Here is a 22,457-nt window from a genome sequence, read left to right on the forward strand (position 1 = left end):
ACCGATATTGTGTGTCTGTCTGTGCCACCGTAGCTCTTAAGCGTGTGGACCGATTTGAATGCGGTTTCTAGCGATGGTTTTATGACATACTAGCTTTTGCCCGCGACTTCATCCGCGTGGAATAGTAACTTTGGGAAGTATTTAATTTATTTAGGATACATTCTGCCAATAATAGCACATAGAAACTTCTACGTTTACTGAAAATAACCATTTTCGTTCTTCCATCCATCCATGTTCTTTAGTAAAACATAAATATTTTGCGGGTAGACACATTTTAGCAAAACGACGTGTATTCTACCCTGCCAGCATAAAAGGACTTATTCTCATAGTGAACTCTTGACACCTTAGGTACGTCCTTTATTGTAAGTTAGGAGGATATGATTATAATTAAGACGGCATTTTAGCTACACATAGTTCCGATAAATATACTTATAGTAAATTTGTTTGGAATTCCGTAAGAACTTTCATCCCCATATTTTCAAGTAAATAGGTCGTATTTGAAAAGCGCCGGAACAAATGTTTTTTAGGGTTCCGTTCTTCAAGAGGAAAACATTGAACTCTTATAGGATTTGCTGTCCCTCCGTCCGTCTGTCTGTCAAGACCCTTTATGCGGACCCTTTAGCGGAGTATCGGTATCGAGTTGAAATGAAAACCCTAAACTCAGGTCAATAGTCCCGAAAGCTGTGAAAAAATCAAACTTCTAAGTCAAGGCAATCAAAAGCTACAGTCATTAAAAGGTGTTTTCATACAAATCGCCTTAACAGAAAAAGTTATAGCGCACTGCGGCTGTCCTAGATACTTGGAATTTTGCATAAAGGTAGCTCTTATAGCACAATAAATAAGAAAAATCTGAAAATCATATTTTTTTCATGATGATCTCACATTGCGTACATTTTTCTTATGAGCTTAAAAGGCTGATGATGCTGAATCTAGACTTTGTTAACGCGAAAAACATAATAAAAGTGTCAAAAAGTCAATCTGCATCTTTTAGTGCTATAATTAACCCAACATTAAACTTGGTCCTTCGAACCGGATAAAATCTATATCTGTGGTTGCAACCGGTGGATGCAAGTGGCGAGTACCCGTCAATTGCGGTAGCGGTACCTATTCTAAGAGGCCTTGGTTCAACAATGGACGATGATGCTGATGGCGATGACGTCCCATCAACTCTTGTTTATCCTCCGCCATATTGTACTAACATAAAACTTTAGAGTTTAGAGCCTGTTTCACCACTTGTCGACTAACTTTAAGTGACGGATATCAATGATGCCGTCTCTGTTTGTTTTGTCCTAATAAACAAAGACCGCATTATTTTTATCTAACACTTAAAGTTAGTCGACAAGTTGTGAAACAGGCCCTAAAACCGTTAAAAGTAACCGTCATTTATCCAAAGTTAAAAACGGTTTAAGTATACAGTTTAGAGCGAAACTTGACGTCTAAACGTAACGCTTGGGGAGCGGCCAAGCACGAAGTGTTGCCAACCTCATCTTTTTCAAAGTCGCTCAAAGTATACCTCGTTTCTTTAGCATTAGAAAAAGGGTAAATAATCTTGACGAGTCTTTCTATTGAAAAAGTTTTTAAAAACACAGTATCTATTTTATGATACGAGAAGCATGTAAATAAACATATCAATTAGCCTTCCTAACCCTTAGTCCTTGCTAATTGTTACATTTCCTGTGACTTATTTTTCAAGTGTTTTTCAATAAAAAGACACGTCAAAATCGCTTACCTTCTTTCTACGACTAATGCTAAAAAAACAAAGTATTAGACACGTTGAAAAAACCACAACAATACAATACAATACAATACAAAGACTCTTTATTGTACACCAGACATAGTAAGCGATACAGAAAACAAATTATTAAAATTACAAGGTGAGCAATAGGCGGCCTTATCGCTTAAGAGCGATCTCTTCCAGGCAACCTTTTTTACAGAAAGAAGGAAGGACTAGTTTACAACAGGTGGTGCATCAAAAGTAGATCAGAAAATTTAAACGTAACAGCAATACATCTACGAATACATACATAATTATATCGTACATATAATATACGTCCAAAATAAATATAGGTAGTGAGATAAACAGCAACAAATAAATAAATAAACTATAATAAGGCTAATAATTACAAGATGACAGATAGTGCTCCTTAAGCATAGATTTAAATAGTGACAAAGACTGCGCGTCGTAAGTCAATCGGTAAGGACACAACATCTGTTTATTACGCTATAATCAGGTCAATTGCGTTGCGAAATAATCTTCAGATCTTTTTGGCGGCCATTTTGGCTGGTAGGAATAGTCATGGATGTGTATATTTCAGTGTCTATATGTGTATCTATTTTTATCAGCCAATAAACCATTCTTATTCTTATTCCTAATTGGTGTCAAGTGTCCCATGATATTTATTTATTTATTGCTCAAAATAGTATCGACCGGTGGTAGATTTTTTTTGACATAAGTGCTTGTTATAGCCTAAATTGAGTAATAGTACATTGTGTCTTAAGGGCGGTAAATAAGGAATTACGAACGAGAGTCTATTAGGGCTTTAATGAGTCGATGTTCGTAATTCTAGTACCGCCCGTGCGACATACAATGTTTTTCATCACATTTGCGAGTAAAATTTTATATTTGTAAAAGAAAAAATATAATTGTTCCAAATATTGGCGATACCTTAGGCTGTGCTCTTGGCAGCGTCGCCCTCTACCTCCCCCTCCCTCGGCATGCGCCGCAACGTGCGTGTGCATGTGGTGGTCCATGTGGTCCTGCAGCAGCGCGCGCAGCACCATCAGTACGGGCACTGACTCATTTACCGACCTTGGGCTTCATGACAAGAAAATTTGTACGCGCAATGACTCACATTTACCGACCACGGGTTTCATGACAAGCACATTAAGGTCGAGGGTTTTATTTGGGGGGTTGCAACTAAGGTAGCCTGCATGTTACGACACTGTTTACGAGCAAGTGTGATGAAAAGATATTTTGACTTTGACTTTGAAATACCTCGACGTTTCCACCACATTGCAGACGTTATGTTCACGAGTTGACTGAGTGTAGGGGTATGACGATCATATAGCCGCACGAGTTCTTTAGCATCCCACTAATATTATAAATGCGAAAGTTTGTCTGTCTGTTTGTTTGTAACCTCTTCACCTCTAAACCGCTAAATTGATTTAGATGAAATTCGGCATAAAAAGAGTTTGAGTCCCGGAGAAGGGTATAGAATAGTTTTTATCCCGGAAAATTACATAGTCCCTGCGGGATAGTGAATCCTAAGCGGACAACAGCTAGTTTATAATATTAATAGGATTATAATACCATTATTAGAAGAACCACAGAGGAGAATATTATACGATAGCTTAGAAATTAAACGGTTGAACAACGCACATACAAACTTCACGCAATAAAAGTTGGTGCATGATTAAAACAACAAAAAGGAGAATTTAAATAAAAACTTTCTTAAAAAAGATACTTGACTTTTTTTGTTGTTTGAAAACGGGCCCCTAAAAGGCCTAACCTAACACATTACAATTGCAAAGCGGCCATTTGCTTTTTTACGCGCCGCCATCTTGTTTTCGTTTTGGCGCGCTTTTGCGTAGGGTCGCCACGTTTGCGAGTTCCGGGAACTTTCTCGAAAACTTTGTCGTTTGAAGCCAGCTTTTTATTTTCGATCTTTTTGCCGCTAAGAAACAGGGAAAAGTATATCCAAATGTAATTATTGAAGGTGAACGTCTGTGTGTCATGCGAAATATAATGTCTGAGATGAATAGTGATGGTGAAAATGGTAACATTTTTAAGGTTTTCTACTTCAGAAGGGAAAACGGAAACATTATAGGATTATTGACCGTCTTTCTGTCTGTTTTTCTGTCAAGATACTTTTTAACCGCCGACGCAAAAAGACGCGTGTATGAGTTGGACGCCAATTTCTGTCTGTCTGTGATATCGTAGCTCTCAAAAAGACGAATCGATTTCAATGCGGTTTTTTCACTTGAAAGCGAGTCGAGTTTTCTTGCTGTTTCATTTAAATCAGTTTAGCTGTAGTTTAGCAACTTTGAAATGACAATGCTGGGGGTTTTCACCTTCAAAGTGTTTTTTTCTAAGTTGGTTAGATTCCCACGAGCTTTGCGGTGAAGGAAAACATCGTGAGGAAACCTGCACAAACCTGCGAAGCAATTCATTGGTGCGTGTGAAGTTCCCAATCCGCACTGGGCCCGCGTGGGAACTACGGCCCAAGCCCTCTTGTTCTGTGCCCAGCAGTGGGATGATGATGATGGTTAGATTAGATTATTCTTAGGACCGCGTGGAGGTATCACGCTGAAATGAATATCATTGCTCATGTCTACTACCTACTCCTAGAAGCGGTGAAAAAATCAAAATTCTAAGTTACCGTAATCAAAAGATAAATTCGTTCAAAGTAAAAAATCTTTAATTAAGTTTAGACTATGACAACACTTATGAATGTCAAAAAAATCAACCACCAGTTTGGGAAAATCGCTATTGAGAAACATTATTTTGAAAGGAGTTATATTTCAAAAAATATTGAATTGAAATAGCAGTGTTAAAGCACAAATAAAAATCAGTTCAAAGCCAGAGTCCTCGATATTTAAGTGTCATTGTCACCCCAACTTGTCATATAATCGGGGCACATTGAAATTCATTCGCTTTTTATCACTTCAGCGTCGATTAGGATACACCCCCGTTGGCACCTCTTGGACGAATTTATTGTTTAACTCTACAATTTTATTTGTACACTTAGAAGTTCGATTTGGGGCAAAGTTTAAAAAAATGTCTACGTAATTAAATGTTGCTTGAAATTACTAAAAACGGTTCAATTACATGAACTAGCGTTTGTGTTTTTATCTATAACTCTATTTGTTCTGAGATAATTCAAATGACACATGATGATTATGTAACTTTGTGAGACGGTAACTAATTTTCTAATTTTTCCAACAGAGGGCTCTCTATCGTTTGCCCGAATTTCACATGCCCAAATGTATCGTTTTCTAGAATTTTCATTTGCCATAATTTATTTCTAAAATAGTAATTTCTTCGGAGTTGATATTAAACTAACCTAACCTAACCTACTGCATTCTATATGATGAACTTAAAAAAACGCTGAAAACAGCACGGTTCTATATATTTTATGGCAAACGTTGGTTTGCAAATTATTAAGTTACAACGTAGGGACGTGTTATACTAACTTACTTTCTTTAATGAACGCCTTTACAATATTGTTTCAATAGGCCGCAATTGCTAGAGGTGCGGGTTATCGGTAAAAATAAAAGCTGTAAAATAAACGAACTTATTATTAATTTGCAAGATAGTTCGTCAGAGTCGGAAAGTGAAATTAAATGAAATTAAAGTTCGATATTGTAACGTTTAAACCAACCAATAATGCAATTGCCACTTTTAGCACTAGGTATATACATGCAAAAGTATCCATACTTAGTTTGCATAACAGTAGGAGGGACTCTAAGTAGTTCCGTCAGTTTGGCATCTGTCATTTGAATCATCTTAGAACAAATTTAAATAGAATATAAATACTCACGTTTGAATTGACTGAAAAGTATTTGTATTGTGTTATGTGGTATTAATAAAACCATTTTTGGGCAAGGAAGTTATAAACAATTACATTTATTAGTTTTTTCGTTTCACCAACAACAACTTTACAACGCGCGGTACAACTTAAGGGTCTTTCAAAAACGAGCATCAGTCTCTTAAAGGGCCGGCAACACCTGTGATACCCCTCGTGTTGACAGGTGTCCATGGGCGGCGGTGATTGCTTCCTATCAAGTGGCCCGCATGCTCGTTTTCCCCCACTTATGCATATATAAAAAAACAATAATTCGTGGCTCCTATTATTTTTTGAGCAGTATATTTAGCGCGGGTATATTAATGAAAAACACGATGTAATTTATAAGGATTCCTATGGGAATTCAGTAAAATCCCGAGATTTCTATCTAATGGATTACATGCAAAGCCTCGGGTAAAATCTAGTATTTTAATAATTTAAAACGTCATTTTCGATACCCATTGGAACTGTCAAAGTCATTGCCAACTTTAGGAATAAATTCCGATCTGAATGTGACGTGTGAAGACACCTTTAGCGGCCATCTTGCCGCCATTTTGAATTGGCGAACTTTTGGCGCGACAAATCATTTTAAGCTGCATTTTATGTTCAAGTTTTTGCGTATTTTAACGCTTCAGGTTAATTTGTTTTGTGCGATTGTGGAAGTTATGTTTATGAGTGGTGCGTACCTAAGTAGGTACTTAATGCTGTTTAGGTTTAGGTGCTCTAAAATATCTGAAAGTGGTGTAGTTTAAATAAATCACATCACAAGAAAGTTTCAAAATAATTTAACAAAAGTAACAAATTAATTATTACTTTGCAAAAAAAAATAAAAAAATAAGTATGCGTTTATTTCCGGCCTTAGTCTGTTAGTATGCACGAGTATGTAGGTACGAAATGAAACAAAATAATAATAATAATAAAGAAGCGTGGTCATAAGTGAGTGCGCAGTGTGTGTATGTGTGTGTGAGTGAGTGTGGGTCGGGTGTGTGGGTGGTTGTGTATATTATGTGTTACTTAGGTGGCAATAACTTAAAGTTTCTCCGTGTGGTCATAGGTAAATATAATGATTGCAGCCATTCGATAAACTTCAACTTGCATTTGTGGAGAGTAAGTTGGTAAATGTCAAACTATTTATTGATGCGATTATATAGAGTTGATATAGTATATATTATGTATGATATTCATCTTAAGGAACCCTAAAAAGCCAAATAATCGTTAATCAACAGTCACAAGCTTGTCAACCAGTCAGAAACGTCCAGTGGACCAGAATTTAGTCCCCCTAAGCCCACTCCCTGCCATTTGTCAATTTGACCTAAAAATTAACAATTAAAATTCCTAAAGAGTATTATGTGCACAGAGCCGGGAAAGAACAACCAGTTCAACGGCGTTTGAACGCGCGGTTATTTTACTGGTCAAGTTTGTCGATAGATGTGGTTGCCAGTACAGTAAAACCAGTTTTTTTTTTAATTTACTTATACGAAAATAAAATAAGAGTTCACAATAAGAGTAGCTTAGGAAGCGAACTAAAACCGAAGAAAAGCTAGAAAAATATGGCATTCGAGACTCATCGGTTTCTTCGTTTTCCTGAAGTTTCACGTGAGAAAGAAAAAGAAAATCGATCTTCTGTTTACAGTTCCGAACGCATACCAACTAGTTTAATTTACATCTTAGCCGCTTAACGCATGGGGTAAATTAATATTCAGCGTTTTTGTGGCGTTCTTTTTTCGACATTACCGTTTCGGCAAGTATTGTTAACGAGATGATGCTCAAGGTTAACTTTTTATAAAAACTAAAGATAACACCGATGTTAAATCGAGTTAAATCAAAAGTTTCGCGACTTATCCTTCCGTTGTCATCATCATCATCATCATCAGCCCGAAGACGTCCACTGCTGGACAAAGGCCTCCCCCTTAGAACGCCACAATGAACGACAACTCGCCACTTGCATCCACCGGTTTCCCGCTACTCTCACGATGTCGTCAGTCCACCTGGTGGGAGGCCTGCCAACGCTTCGTCTTCCGGTTCGTGGTCGCCACTCGAGGACTTTTCTTCCCCAACGGTTATCTGTTCTTCGAGCGATGTGGCCTGCCCATTGCCACTTCAATTTGCATATTTTTCCAGCTATGTCAGTGACTTTAGTTCTTCGACGAATTTCCGTATTCCGGATTCTATCGCGCAAAGAAACTCCGTCCGTCCGTCTCCTTCCGTTGTGCTAATTATTTATTTATTTATTCATAAAATTACAATTATAAACGTGGGATGGTAATGACGTTTGACCGAACGGTCGACACGCTCACTCATCCCAGTAAATCTAGGGTTGCCATACATCAGGATTTGATCTGACATGTCTGAATTTCTAACCTTTTGTCAGGATTGCAGCCGGACTGGGTAACTGTTAGGATTTTTTTTACAAACTTTTATTTAACTTGCCCTGTTTGTTTATTTATTTACTTGGGTCAAATCTTGGCAGCCAAATTGGACCCAAAAATTTGAGTCCGGCCAGGGCATCTCTGCAGGGCGAAACTCCTAATGGCAATGGAAATGGAACGGTTAATAGCATCGACTTGAAATTTGGTACGGAAATGTAGTTTGAATGACAATGCAAGTACAGTCAACAAAAAGTACAATCAGCAAAAAGCTTGTATTAAAAATCTAATTCTCAACAAAAAATTATCAGAAATAAATTCATAAAATATATTTTCATATACTCAAATTACAAAATGTACACAGTTCAAATTCAAATGAATGAAATGATAAATGTAAGTGGTAAGTAATCAAGAAAACCAACAATATTAATCTTAAACCAAATTTGAAATAGAATAAACTTCAGCTAAAGAGACCTCAATTACATTTTTTAACTAAACACTCAAATACGTCGTTCAAGCTACGCCAAATGTCTGATACGAGATATGTCAGGACTTTTAGGGTGACGTCAGGATTTTTCCAGGTCATTTTATTTTTCCATATGGTAACCCTAAGTAAATCTCAGTCGCTTGGCTCAATGACAACTTCAAGTGACTATCTATACTTAGCGTTGCGGCTTGCCGTAACACTATGCTGAGTGGGGTCCACTTTATACTATTCGATGTTATTTTTATTTTTTTCCATCTTATGTATTTTTATGTGTATCGAATATGTGTAAATAAATGTTTCTCTCTCTCTCTCTCACTCTCTCTCTCTCACTTAAAAAAGTGGTGCGGCATGAATAATTTTTCACCCAAGTGACCAGGCTGCACTCTCCAGCACTCGATATAAATCTTTAACATAAATAAAGCCAGGTGGCCTTATTTTTCTTAAGAATTTATTACAGAGTTTAAGAATTAAATTTGTGTGAAAAATTGCGTTAAAGATTACGTTTTCAGAATTAGTGTTGCGTTGCCGGGGCAACAAGCTTCGTTTGGGAATTTTAGTACACGCGTATTCCTAGATATATATATACGATCAACCTTGATGACCGGATAGCACAGTGTTTAAAAAACATGACTTCGGAGGTTGAGGTTTTTTTTTATTCAACTGGATGGCAAACGAGCAAGTGGGTCTCCTGATTGTAAGAGAATACCACCCCCCATAAACATCTGCAACACCAGGGTTATTGCAGATGCGTTGCCAACCTAGAGGCCTAAGACGGGATCCTCAAGTGCCAGTAATTTCACCGGCTGTCTTACTCTCCACGCCGAAACACAACAGTGCAAGCACTGCTGCTTCACGGCAGGATTAGCGAGCAAGATGGTGGTAGCAATCCGGGCCGACCTTGCACAAGAAAAAACATCCTCGTACATCTCTGGTAGGAACGCAGACTTAAACGCGCAATTCTTGTATATTTATATATACCGGGATCTTGGAAACGACTCTAACGATTTTGACGAAATTTGCCATGTGGGGGCTTTTTTTTGGGAAAAATCGATCCAACTACGTTTAATTTAAGGTTGGCATTAACGGTGAAATTGTATGTAACACACACGGTTTTACTTATCTCTGGGAATTGCGTGTTTTCTAATTTTAGCCCGACCCGGTCGCCCAGGTAATTTTATAACAGAAACTTTACGTTTGTGTTTCAGATATACTTCTGCTGACTCCAGGCTTTGCTTGCGCAGATCCAGTATGGAGTTCGGCGTGCGTCTGGCCTCAAACTACACAGGCGAACCCGGTAGGCTGGCATAAATCAATTACAATTTGCATAAGTATTGAGAGAAAGATAGAAGATAAACATATTCACACTTATTTGAAACTGTTGCAGTCGGCAGTGTTACGATATGTAACAAAATATGTTGTGCTATATGTGTCACATATAGTATAATATGTTCGAGATTTTACTCGACGAGTATAAATCATTTAGGTACTTGTAGTTCGTCAGAAGTGGCAGTGGGCGGGGCACATTGCTCGCAGGACCGATGGCCGCTGGGGTCAGAAGGTTCTCGAATGGCGTCCGCGGACCGGGAGACGAGCTGTCGGTAGACCTCCAACAAGATGGAGCGACGACCTGGTTAAGATCGCGGGAACGCGGTGGATGCGGAAAGCACAAGACCGGTCTGAGTGGCGAGCCTTGGGGAGGCCTATGTCCAGCAGTGGACGTCTTTCGACTAACTTAGGCCACGCTTGGTCCGTTCGGCTTGTCCGATTGATCGGACGACGAATATGACATGATGAGTTCATTTGATAGAAAAAAATACCAGTCGTCTCTAAAAAACAAAATAAAACCTTTGTATGGCGTTAATATTGCGCTGCAGGTCATGAGTTTTTAAAGAATAAGAAAACAGAATCTCTTTTTATCGCATATACTATGCATACATATATATGTATTTGTTTAAGTAATGCGAAGAAATACCAAAAAACGCGCGCGTTCTGATCAACCTATCTTGAGCCGCCGCGCTTTGCCACTATATCCCCTTCCAGTTCCCCCTCCCCTATTGACTAGCGCTACTAACTCAGTGCCCCTTAAGCTATTTGACAAATTAAAAAAAATATTTATTAATTTTCAGGTTGACATAAAACACATGAAGCCCGAAGAACTAAACGAATATGAAACTATACTCAACACTGTCAAATTGATCCACGTTGCATGTTTCAATGAAGAAGTGTTTGAAATAATACATAATATAAAGACAGACGACGCGAGAGACCTTGTTGTAGCTTTCTATGTATATATAGATCACGATTTCCACTATGTTGGAAGTTTCGGTGCAAACAGAAAGATTTTCAAAACAGAAATAATCAACCATGATCATTATTTCGTTAGGAATTTCTATCATTTGTATATTGGTAACGGAAGAAGTTGGATTATTGATAAATTAATAATGATACCACATGTTAAAGCTGATATTATACAGTTTTGCGATGATATTCATTGTAAATGCGAGATTGATGATTTTGATGATGATTCTATCAAACCGTTAACAAAGGTTGGTGAACTTGGTAAAACTGCAGCAGTTTGTGAGTATTTAGTAGCAAAAGACGAAGGAAACCAAATAAGCAATGCATTTAACACTGACGCTATTATTAATGCTAACGATGACAGTACTACTGACAAACTAAACCAAATTTGCGCTGACACTAAACTATTTAAGCTTCCATGTATTTGTAACAATGGCAATAGATATTCCAATCCATACGTCGATAGATTTTTAAAGCCTTGTGTTTATCTGAACCCAGAAAAATACCAAAATATTTGTCCGTATACTAAACTCTCCAATTTATTAGGCCCGAAATCTTGTAAATTTATGTCTAATTTATGTCCATTTTTATGCAAAAATCTACCTAGCATAGGTATAGATAAACCTAGTTTTAATTCAATAACTCAACAGATATATCCCCTTAACTTTTTACAGAAATTATACCCATTGTCGCAATATAGTAAATGCGGTAATCCAAATCTGTACTACGCTACATATAATAAAAAACCTAATATTAATGATATTTTATATGAATATCCACCAAACACTGAAAAGTCAAATGAATTTTATGAAAATGGAAAAGTAAATAGTAATGATAACAAATATCCAATTAATGTATTTTCAAATGATCAAAACACACCAATAAATGATAATGATAACAAATTTGTACCTAATATTACGCCTAATGGACAAACTACGGCAATTTGCAATGTACATTCAAATGTAAAAAAATCCCAATTTACAGTTTTTAGTAGTCAAGCTCTACCAACCAATAATAATGAAAATAATAAGGTTGTTATTACAGGACAACCTCAATTTATTAGTAATCAGAATCCATTTAGTATAGTTATGGAAAATTGTGAAAATTCGTCTCCACTTGAATTAAATGCACTCTGTGAAAATGAAGGAAAACTCACTAAACTTCAAGGATTCAGTGTTGATGAAATTCAGGCACCTCTTCCGAAAATGCTAGAAAATGGTAAACTTGTGGTTGGTAAAATACCTGAACGTCCTGATAGTAGCGTGACAAATGTATGGCCGAATAATAAATTAACATATTATCTGCAAAATGCTGATTCAACAACAATAAATGAAAGTCAAAAGTTTCCTGAAGATAAAACTAAATCTGCTTCACACGTTTTCATTACAAACAATAATTATCCCAATTTTGGAATAGCAACGACTGATGTTGGCAAGCAAACAATTGAACCTCTAGAATCTAAATATGATGAGGTAATATCTGAAAATATAGGAAATAGATTTATTAGTGAGAAGTCAGAACCATTGGCAACGACACTTTACCCTAAAATTGTTCCAACTATAAAGAATGATAAAATTGAATACAGTGACGCAATACCTAGTAAAGCTCCTCAGAGTCATGGAGATCTAAATATTGACAGAGATTTACCACAAATATTAAGTGAAAAAAAATATGAGAAGATTCCTATTGGTTCTAATATAAATATATTTCCAGAGTCTATGGTAACTTCAGGTTTACCAAATAGACAAAGCACAGATACTCTATCAGGTAGTTTTCATGTTATGCCTAGCTATAAGACATACAATAATGGCAGAATACAACTAGTCAGTCCCGAAAACGTATATGCAGTAAACAACAATAAAATACAAAGCGCACAACCTAATATGAGCAATGAACTATTCCCTTACTCTTTATCAAATGAGCAAATTTCAACTAATCCACCGATCAGCTTTCAATTGAAATCAAATCTACCCATTAAAAACACAGATATAGGAGTATTGCAATTAAATAATGAATATATGAATCCAAAAGCTACAACATTCGCTAAATTACCCGTATATGAAACACTGAACGGTCACATTGATGATATCGAGAAGTCAAGTGTGCAAGATATAGACACTCTGACTGGCAGTATTCTCGAAGTGCCAGACTATAAGGCAAATAACGGTGGTAGAATACAATTTGAAAATCCCCAAAATGTCATTGTAGACAACAATAAAATACAAAGTACACAAAATAATGTACCTAATGAAGTTATATCTTACTCTATACCAGAAGAACAAATTTCAGTTGAGCCATTGATATGTTATGACTCAAAATTTAATCTAAATACACCAAACACAAACAGTAAGGTACTAGAGTTGAATAATAGATATATTAACCCAAAAACATTTATAACATATACTAAATTACCAGAATATAAGGTACCAAACAAAGAAATTGTTGAAAATGTGAATCCAATTGCGCAAGGTATAGATACACTAACAGGTAATATTCTTGTACCACCAGATAATACAATACAACTTAATAATTCCCAAAATACATATGCAGCACCTTACAACAAAATACAAAGCCCGCAGCATAATATACCTAACGAAATTTTCTCTTATTCCTTACCCGATGAACAAATTGTGGTGAATCCATTTAATAGTAAATCAAACTTAAACCCACCGACACGAAATACAAACATGAGAATGCTACATTTAAATAATGAGCACATGAATCCAAAAGCTACAAAAACATTTACTAAATCACCAGAGTATGAAATACCATGCAGTGTATCTGATGCAAATAAGAAAGCAGACGGACCAAGCATAAATACTCTAACAGATGATATGTTTGTAACGCTAGACTATGAGACGGATAATGATGACAGAAAACAACTAAACAATCTCCAAAATGCATATGTACTAAATAGTAATGAAACACCGACTGTACAAAATAATATACCGAGTGAAATGTTATCTTATTCTTTGCCAATAAAACGAATTACAGTTAATTCATTGACCGATCCTAAACGGAAATTTGATCTACCCACTCCAAACATACTTCAGTTTAATAAAAACATTAATCCAAAAGATGCGATAGCATTTACTAAATTACCAGAATTTGAAATACCATGCAGTGAAACCGATAAAAATGAGAAAACAGACGGGCCAAGCATAGATACCTTAACAGGTGGTCATTCTGCAATACCAGATTATAAGACGAATAATGATGATAAAATACAACTGAACAATCCCCAAAATATATACGGAGAAAGGTACAACAAAATACCAAGTGCACAAAATATTATTTCTTACGAAATTTTGTCTAACTCCTTACCAGAAAAACAAATTACAGCTAATTTACCAATCAGTTATCAACAGAAATTAAATCAGCTCACCCCAAACATACTCCAAATACAAAATCCAAAAGCTACAATAGCATTTACTAAATTGCCAGAATATAAAATACCATGCAGTGAAACCAATCGAAAGAAAGCAGATATACCAAACATAGATACTTTAAAAGGCGATTTCTTTGGAACTACAAACTATAAAACAGATAATAATGACAGAAAACAACTAACCAATCCCCAAAATGCATATGTACTAAATAGCAACAGAATACCGAGTATACAAAATAACATACCAAGTGAATTTTTATCTTACTCATTCCCAATACAACAAATTGCCGTAAACTCATTAATCAATCCTAAACCCAAATTTGATTTACTCACTCCAAGCATACTACAATTAAATAATAAAGACATGATTCCAAAAGCTACAATAGCACTTACTAAATTATCAGATTTTGAAATACCATGCAGTGAAATCGATAGAAATAAGAACGCAGATGGACAGAGTATAAATACCGTAACAGGTGGTCATTTCATAGCGCCAGACCATAAGACGGATAATAATGATGAAATACAAATGAACAATCCCCAAAATATATACGGAGAAAACTACAAGAAAATACCAAGTGATCAAAGTATTGTACCTTATGAAATTTTGTCTTACCCCTTACCAGAAAAACAAATCGCAGCAAATCTACCGATCAGTTATGAACCAAAATTAAATCAGCTCACCCCAACCGTATTCCAAATTAAACATGAACACATGAATCCAAAAGCGCCTATAGCATTTACTGAATTACCAGAATATGAAATACCATGCAATGACACCGCTGAAAATAATAAAGCAGAAGGACCAAGCATTGATACTCTAACAGGTGATCTTTTGGGAACTTCAGACTATAAGACAGATAATAATCAAAGGATACAACTCAATTATCCCGAAAATGCATATGCAGTAAATAACAATGGAATACCAAGTACACGAAATAATATACCTAATGAAGTTATGTCTAACTCCTTACCAGGTGAAGTAATTGCAGTTAATCCACCAATAAGTTATCAACCTAAATTAAATCTACCCGCACCAAACATACTACAGTTAAATAATAAAGACATTAATCCAAAAGCTACAATAGAACTTACTAAATTACCAGTTTATGAAATACCATGCAGTGAAATCGGTGGAAATGAGAAAGCAGATGGACAGAGCATAAATACCGTAACAGGTGGTCATTTCATAGCGCCAGACTATAAGACGGATAATAATGATGGAATACAACTGAAAAATCCTCAAAATATATACGGAGAAAACTACAAGAAAATACCAAGTGATCAAAATATTGTACCTTATGAAATTTTGCCTTACCTCTTACCAGAAAAACAAATTACAGCTAATCTACCCATCAGTTATGAATCAAAGTTAAATCAGCTCACCCCAAACGTATTCCAAATTAAACATGAACACATTAATCCAAAAGCGCCTATAGCATTTACTGAAATATCAGAATATGAAATACCATGCAGTGAAACCGCTGAAAATAAGAAAGCAGAAGGACCAAGCATTGATACTCTAACAGGTGATCTTTTGGGAACTCCAGACTATAATACAGATAATAATCAAAGGATACAACTCAATTATCCCGAAAATGCATATGCAGTAAATAACAATAGAATACCAAGTACACGAAATAATATACCTAGTGAAGTTATGTCTAACTCCTTACCAGGTGAAGCAATTGCAGTTAATCCACCAATAAGTTTTCAATCTAAATTAAATCTACCCGCACCAAACATACTACAGTTAAATAATAAAGACAATAATCTAACATCTACAACAGCACTTTCTAAATTACCAGATTATAAAATACCATGCAGTGTAATCAATGAAAGTGTGAAAGCAAATAAGCAAGGTTTGAATACTCTAATAGGGGATCTTCCTGTAGCACCAAACAACAAGCTAGATAATTACGACAGAATACAACTCAACAACCCCCAAATTTCCCAAAATTTATATGCACTAAACAATAACAAAATACCCAGTACACAAAATAATTTACCTTTTGAAGCTTTGTATTCTTTACCGGAAAAACTAATTGAAGTTGTTGAAAATCAAAATATTAATCCACTGACCAATTACGAATCTAAATTAAATATACCAACACCAACCACAGATGTAAAAATGCTACATTTAAATAATGATCCAAAAGCAACGCTTACATTTGAAATACCAAACAGTCAAATGGATGAAAAAGAGAATCCTAATATACAAAGCATAGATTCTCTAACAGATAGTGGTCTTGCTATGCCATATTATAAGACAGACGATAGTGGCAGAATACAAGTAAGTAGTATCCAAAATGTGTATGGACTAAGTAAGAACAAAACACAAAGTCCACAAAATATACCTGATGAAGTTTTGTCTTATTCTTTACCAAATGAACAAATTTCAGTTAAACCATCGATCAGTTATGAATCCAAACTCAATCTACCCACATCAAACATACTGCAATTAAATAGTGAATACACGAATCCAAACACAGTAAGAACATTTGAAAACATACGACAATATCAAACACAAAACAATCGAATCAATGAAAATTTAATTGTGCAAGACATAGATGCTCTGACGAGCGGTGTTCTTGTAACGCCAGATAAAAATATTGGTGATATAATACTTGACAATACCCAAAATGTGTATTTAGTAAACAATAACAAAATACAAGATACACAAAATAATATACTTAATGATATTTTGCCTCACTCTTTATCAAACGAACAAATTGTTAATCCGCCGATCATATATCAAAAAACACCAACTGCAGATATGAAGGTACTACATTTAAATAAGGAATATACGAATCCAAAAGCAACAGTAACATTTGCTCAATTACCAGAGTATGAAATAGCAGATAATAGTCATAAAATACAACTAAAAAATCCCCAAAATGTATATGACATACACAATAACAAAATACAAAGTACACGAAATTATGTACCTAAAAAAATTATAACTTACTCTTTACCAAATGCACAAATTTCAGTTAAACCACCGATCAGCTATCCATCACAATTAAATGTACCCACACTTAACACAAACATGGGGTTACTACAGTTAAATAATGATTACATAAATCCAAAAGTAACAACAATCGATAAAGAAGAGAATCCTAATGTACAAAGCGTAGATACTGTAACAAGTGATCTTTTTGCAACGCCAGACTATAAGACAGAAAATAATGATTTAAACCACCACAATGTATATGCAATGAACAACAACAAAATAAAAAGTGCACCAAATAATGTGCCTTATAAAGTTTTGCCTTGCTCTTGGCCTTATGGAAAAATTGCAGATAACTCACCACTCAGCTATCAATCGCATTTAAACGAACCTATGCTCAACATAGGCACAGGAATACTACAATTAAATAATGATTACATGGATCAAAAAGGAACAATAACATTTGGTAAATCACCACAATATGAACTTTTATCTAATCAAATCAATAAAAAAGGGGAGCCAAATAAACAAAGCTTAGATTTAACAGGTAGTTTTGTGAATGTAAATAGCGTATACAGCCCACAAAATGTAAAAACTGGTATTTATGGACCTATGCAAATGTATTCAGCACCTGTAGCTGTAGTGAATCCTAGTGCCACAAATATAATTTCTACAGAAACAAACAATCATATACCTGTAAATATTAAGCCAGAAAAAGATTACGTGCCTAATTATTCAAATTCTAATTATTATACCTTAATGAACTCAGGACAAATAAATGACGAAATAGTTAGTCCAAAAGAAACAGCAGATGAAATAAAAATGCATCAAATTAACTATATACCAAAAGAACTTACTCAATCTGAAGTGCCACAGCAAATAATTTTCAAGAACAATGAACGCAATGATGTTCCCAAAGAAAATTATGTTGAATTTGATTCAACTCTTCCAAAATATACTAACTTAAATACATATAATCAACTACATGAAGTGATCCCAAAATTTGCACCAAGTGGGAAAAACAATCTCGATGTAGTAAATCCTTTATTGTATGATGGAATACAAATAAAAGATGCTAATTATATGCCACTTTATATGAATGCAGACGTTGACGTTACAAACGTGGTCAAAGAAAATAAATATCCTTCGTACTTACATCAAAAAGAAAATTTTAGTGAAGACAGTAAACATATTGATAAAGTTGATGAAGAATATACAAAAAACGTAGGTATTATAAGTAAAAATGAAAATAATAACGCACCTGAATATGCTATACCTATTCAAGCTGCACTCTATAATCCACAAATAAATATTGGCAACATTAAGCTAGAAACGATAGAAAATGGTAATCAATTGTGCTATCCATCAGAAAATTTATCGTATGTGAATCAACCGAGTATAGGACCTATCTCACTATTTAAAACAGATGAAAGGAAAAAGGGAAACATTTATAATATACAAAACAATGAATATGTTAACTTACCTTTCGCACAAAAATTCAGTAATCCTAATGACAGAGAATTGAATTCTGAGGTTGCAAATGTGTATGATATTGAGCTTAAAAGCAAAAACAAAGCAAGCATGCTTCCTTATGAAGGGTCAGATCAACAACAACATGAATTAGACAATAATGTAAATGAAAATCTAAATATTGAGGCACTTGATGTTAATCCAGCCTGTATCACAAACTTAAATTATTCAAATAAAGGTACAGAAGAACCAAATCTAGAAGTCAAACAAACACCAGACAAACCAGCATTCACCAATTTTGAAGTTACTGATACTAAGAAAACTATAAGCCCTGAACAATATGAAATAAAACACACAGAGCTAGTCAAAGAAAATAATGCGAAAAGAAAAACAGACGGAAATGCCGAAATCCCTAACATTGAATTACATGAAATCCTAAGTGAGATGACCACTCTTCCAGTAAATCAATCGGCAGACAATCATTTTAAATCATTAGATCAGCCAATTGAAATTAAAGAAAATAATTATCGTAAGGATTATCAACATCTAAACAAAAATTACAAGCTTTATGAAGAAAAAACTTGTGAATCTCTTCCTTTTGAAATAAATTCTGGACCAGACAAATATATTAATCCAACACGAGAAGAATTTTCTGCACTAAATGAAATTAAATATGACGAAAGTAGTCCATTATACACACCTATACCATCCTCAATAGCATCTTCATCAAACTCCATACCATTCTATAAAAACTCAATATCTGATAGCACAATACCATGCACAGACATATCACCAGGTAGTGAAAACTATTTAAAACCATTTACTGGAGCAACTTCATTGCCACAAAGTTGGTTAACATATGATTCAAGTAAACCAACAGAGCAATCTTTACTTACTTCTGTGTCACCGATATATAATGTTAACCCTTGTCTATCTCAAAATATAAATCAACCTACAATAGCTTTTTCTCAAGCACAATCAACAATCGTAAACGCTTTGAAATCTAATTTGTTAAACTATATTAGATCCAATGGTAATGTAATCGATAATACTGTAAGCATACCACTTGGTGACTTAGGTGTTGCTAAATACGACCCAATAGAGAATACAAAATATTTCACTATCAATACAGAAAACGATGACATAAATCTTAAAGCTTGGTATTCGAAACTAAAATTAATAAAAGCTAAAATAACCTTTGAAACCGTTGAAGCTAGCGCTCTGAATTTTATACCAATTGTTTGTAATAAATCAAAATATTGTCCTGTTAAAGTACAGGAGATAGCAAAAAATGCCATTAGTAAGGTATATGGGGAACCTATAGTGATTAAAGGTGTGTATACATTTGATATTCCATATGTAATTGTTGATAATGTAGACTCAGCGTGTATCTACAATGGTGGGTATATTTTGCTGTGGCCTACTTATTGTGACTGTGGATGCCAGAAAGCTGGCTGTCAATGTTACTTACAGAATTTCAATGACAGATCCTGAATATAATGCCTTTTGATTAATAATTAGAGAGAACTTGGAATTGGGTAGATTCTTGGGTAAAAAAGAAATTCTTATGACATCAGTTTTTTTTTCTTTTGTCAAAGAAACTAAAATTAAAAAGATGAAGCGAGACAAAGTTCCAGTGCCCCCGTAAAGTGACTCCTTAATAAAAAGCGTATGTAGGTGTGACGTCATACGGTACTTTAACCATGTCCACAATTTTTTGATTAATTGTCAAAAATATAAGTTATAACGTTTTAAATTTTCGTGATTTTGACTCAGTCAAAATACCACAAACAGGACTTATCAGGTTCCGACCACATTACAGTGGCCGTGCTCACGAGTAGAAGAGAGAAAGATATGTGGCCGATATCTTTTAAAAATCTAAGTAACGGAGTAATTATAATATATTTATGATATTTTTGGTATATTTTATTTACACTCGCCCTTAACTTTCACATTCATAGAATTTCGGTAAATAGTGTACAGTATTTTGTAATTTAGTGGGTCTTCAAACAAAAATAACAGCCAGCAAAATGTCTAAAACTGCTTTATATTCACTATTAGTGTTACTTAACTATCATAAAGTGAAGAAAACTATGGCAGTATTATTTATTCGTCATAACATCAGAATACCAACATATTTCTATTTGTAAGATTTTCTTTGCATTTTTTTTTTTTTTTTTTATGTGGAAACGTTTTAAATTATTTAGATATTTTTAGTGACGTAAGGAGATTAAATGTATAAAATAACATAAATTTCTTTGTAAAATATAAATGTATTTAATAAAAATGTAAATAAATACCTAGCCGTTTTAATTTACTACTACAAACACATAAACATCACGCCTGTATTCCCAAATGGGGTAGGCAGAGCACACGAAACGTTACCGCTTCGGAGCCACTTTTAGCAATTTTATGTTTAAAGTTTGACAAAAAAAGGTACAACAGTGACAGGTCGCTGTCGCCTACGGTATACCTTTCCTTTGTAGCCTCTTACGACATCCACGGAAGAAATGGAGGGGTGTGATTCTAAGCCGACACCACACGGGGATGATTTACTACTAAGTAATACATATTATGACATTCTTACCTCATACGTTACACCTACCTTATATGGATTTTGTCTGAATTAAATCGAATGTACTGTTCAATATCTTCTTATAATACAATACAATGATAGCTTACGCCCAACAATGGACATCCTACGGCTGATATGAAGATAATAAAGATGACCATAACAACACAATGACTATTTATTGAATATCAACACATAGCCGTACAAAAAACACAGGTATATAGAACATTTTCCAAGATAAGCAATATGTAGACGACATATTAGAAACAACAAACAATGACAATCGTTTATACCTCTAAATATGCCATAAATCAATACAACGGAACGGGTCAATCGAACACTTAACATGAAACCCGACACAACCTCCCAAAAACTAATCTCTTCTCATTAATAAGAATGCCCAGCAGTGGGGAGTGGGAATTTATCCCTTTGTCTAGTTGAAGGGATTGTTAGATGGACATGTCGTGTACAATTACGAACAAGTTCTTCACTAAAAAGGGTCAAGCCTTACTTTGCACTCAGCCGCTTCTGCTAGCTGTAAAATTTAGATGGTTTCGGCATACCACAAAGTATAGGAAGGAACTGGAAGTGCCACGGAATGTTAATATGAAGAATTTATTATTTAAAACTTAGGATACACATATTATGAATAAAATCGTAAATAAAACTTAACCATAACCCAAATAAGTACTTAAAAACTCTAAAAGAGGCCTCCGTGGCATTTTTCCCATTAGGCTGGCAGCATTCATCATCATCATCCCAGCCTATATACGTCCCACTGCAGGGCACATTCGTTGGGAGAGATAGCTGCATAGCCTATGGTCTTCATTAGTGTCAACCATGCGCTTTTGCAAGGAATTAGTTAAATATGAAATTTGACAAAATTTTAAGGAAATCGTCATGAACCTACTTACTGTCTACTGATCTTTATCCAAAATTTGAAGGAAATCGTCATGAACCACTCACTACTGATCAAAGACGACCAATCCAGACTTAGAAGAAGATATATCCTACTGCTAATATAAATGCGAATGTTTGTATGTGTGTATGTATGACATGTATGTGTGTGTATGTTTCTTACTTCTTCACGCTAAAACAGCCGGATGGATTTAGGTTACATTTGGTAGCAATACAGTTGGACGTCTAGAATAATACATAGGCTACTTTTATCCCAATATTCCCAACGGACAGGGATAACATCTGTAAAAATCAACCGCTAAGATTACAAACACGAAAATTGACGTAGATGTTTCATAAGCAACTTTTATTAAATCCATAAAAAAATTACAATGGGAACTTAGTGAAATGGAATCTCAATTCTACTACGGAATATAATTGTTTACGCTTGCTAAGCCGCGTATA

At 34.9% G+C, this 22,457-nt stretch overlaps 2 protein-coding genes across 6 annotated transcripts in view; one reads left to right on the top strand and one right to left on the bottom strand.

Moving 5' to 3' along the window:
- Nucleotides 1-20,746, top strand: part of LOC141444702 (uncharacterized) — a 26,921-nt gene extending 6,175 nt beyond the window's left edge. The window contains exons 3-4 of the mRNA XM_074110295.1: nt 9,623-9,711; nt 10,544-20,746. Of these exons, the coding sequence (XP_073966396.1) occupies nt 9,623-9,711; nt 10,544-20,017 (9,563 nt within the window). The 3' untranslated portion in view covers nt 20,018-20,746. The remainder of the gene's footprint in view (nt 1-9,622; nt 9,712-10,543) is intronic.
- LOC141444740 (igLON family member 5-like) overlaps nt 1-22,457 on the bottom strand; it is a 253,183-nt gene that overhangs the window by 155,192 nt on the left and 75,534 nt on the right. The window lies entirely within an intron of this gene.

Source organism: Choristoneura fumiferana, chromosome 30 (assembly GCF_025370935.1).
Source record: "Choristoneura fumiferana chromosome 30, NRCan_CFum_1, whole genome shotgun sequence".
NCBI lineage: Eukaryota > Metazoa > Arthropoda > Insecta > Lepidoptera > Tortricidae > Choristoneura > Choristoneura fumiferana.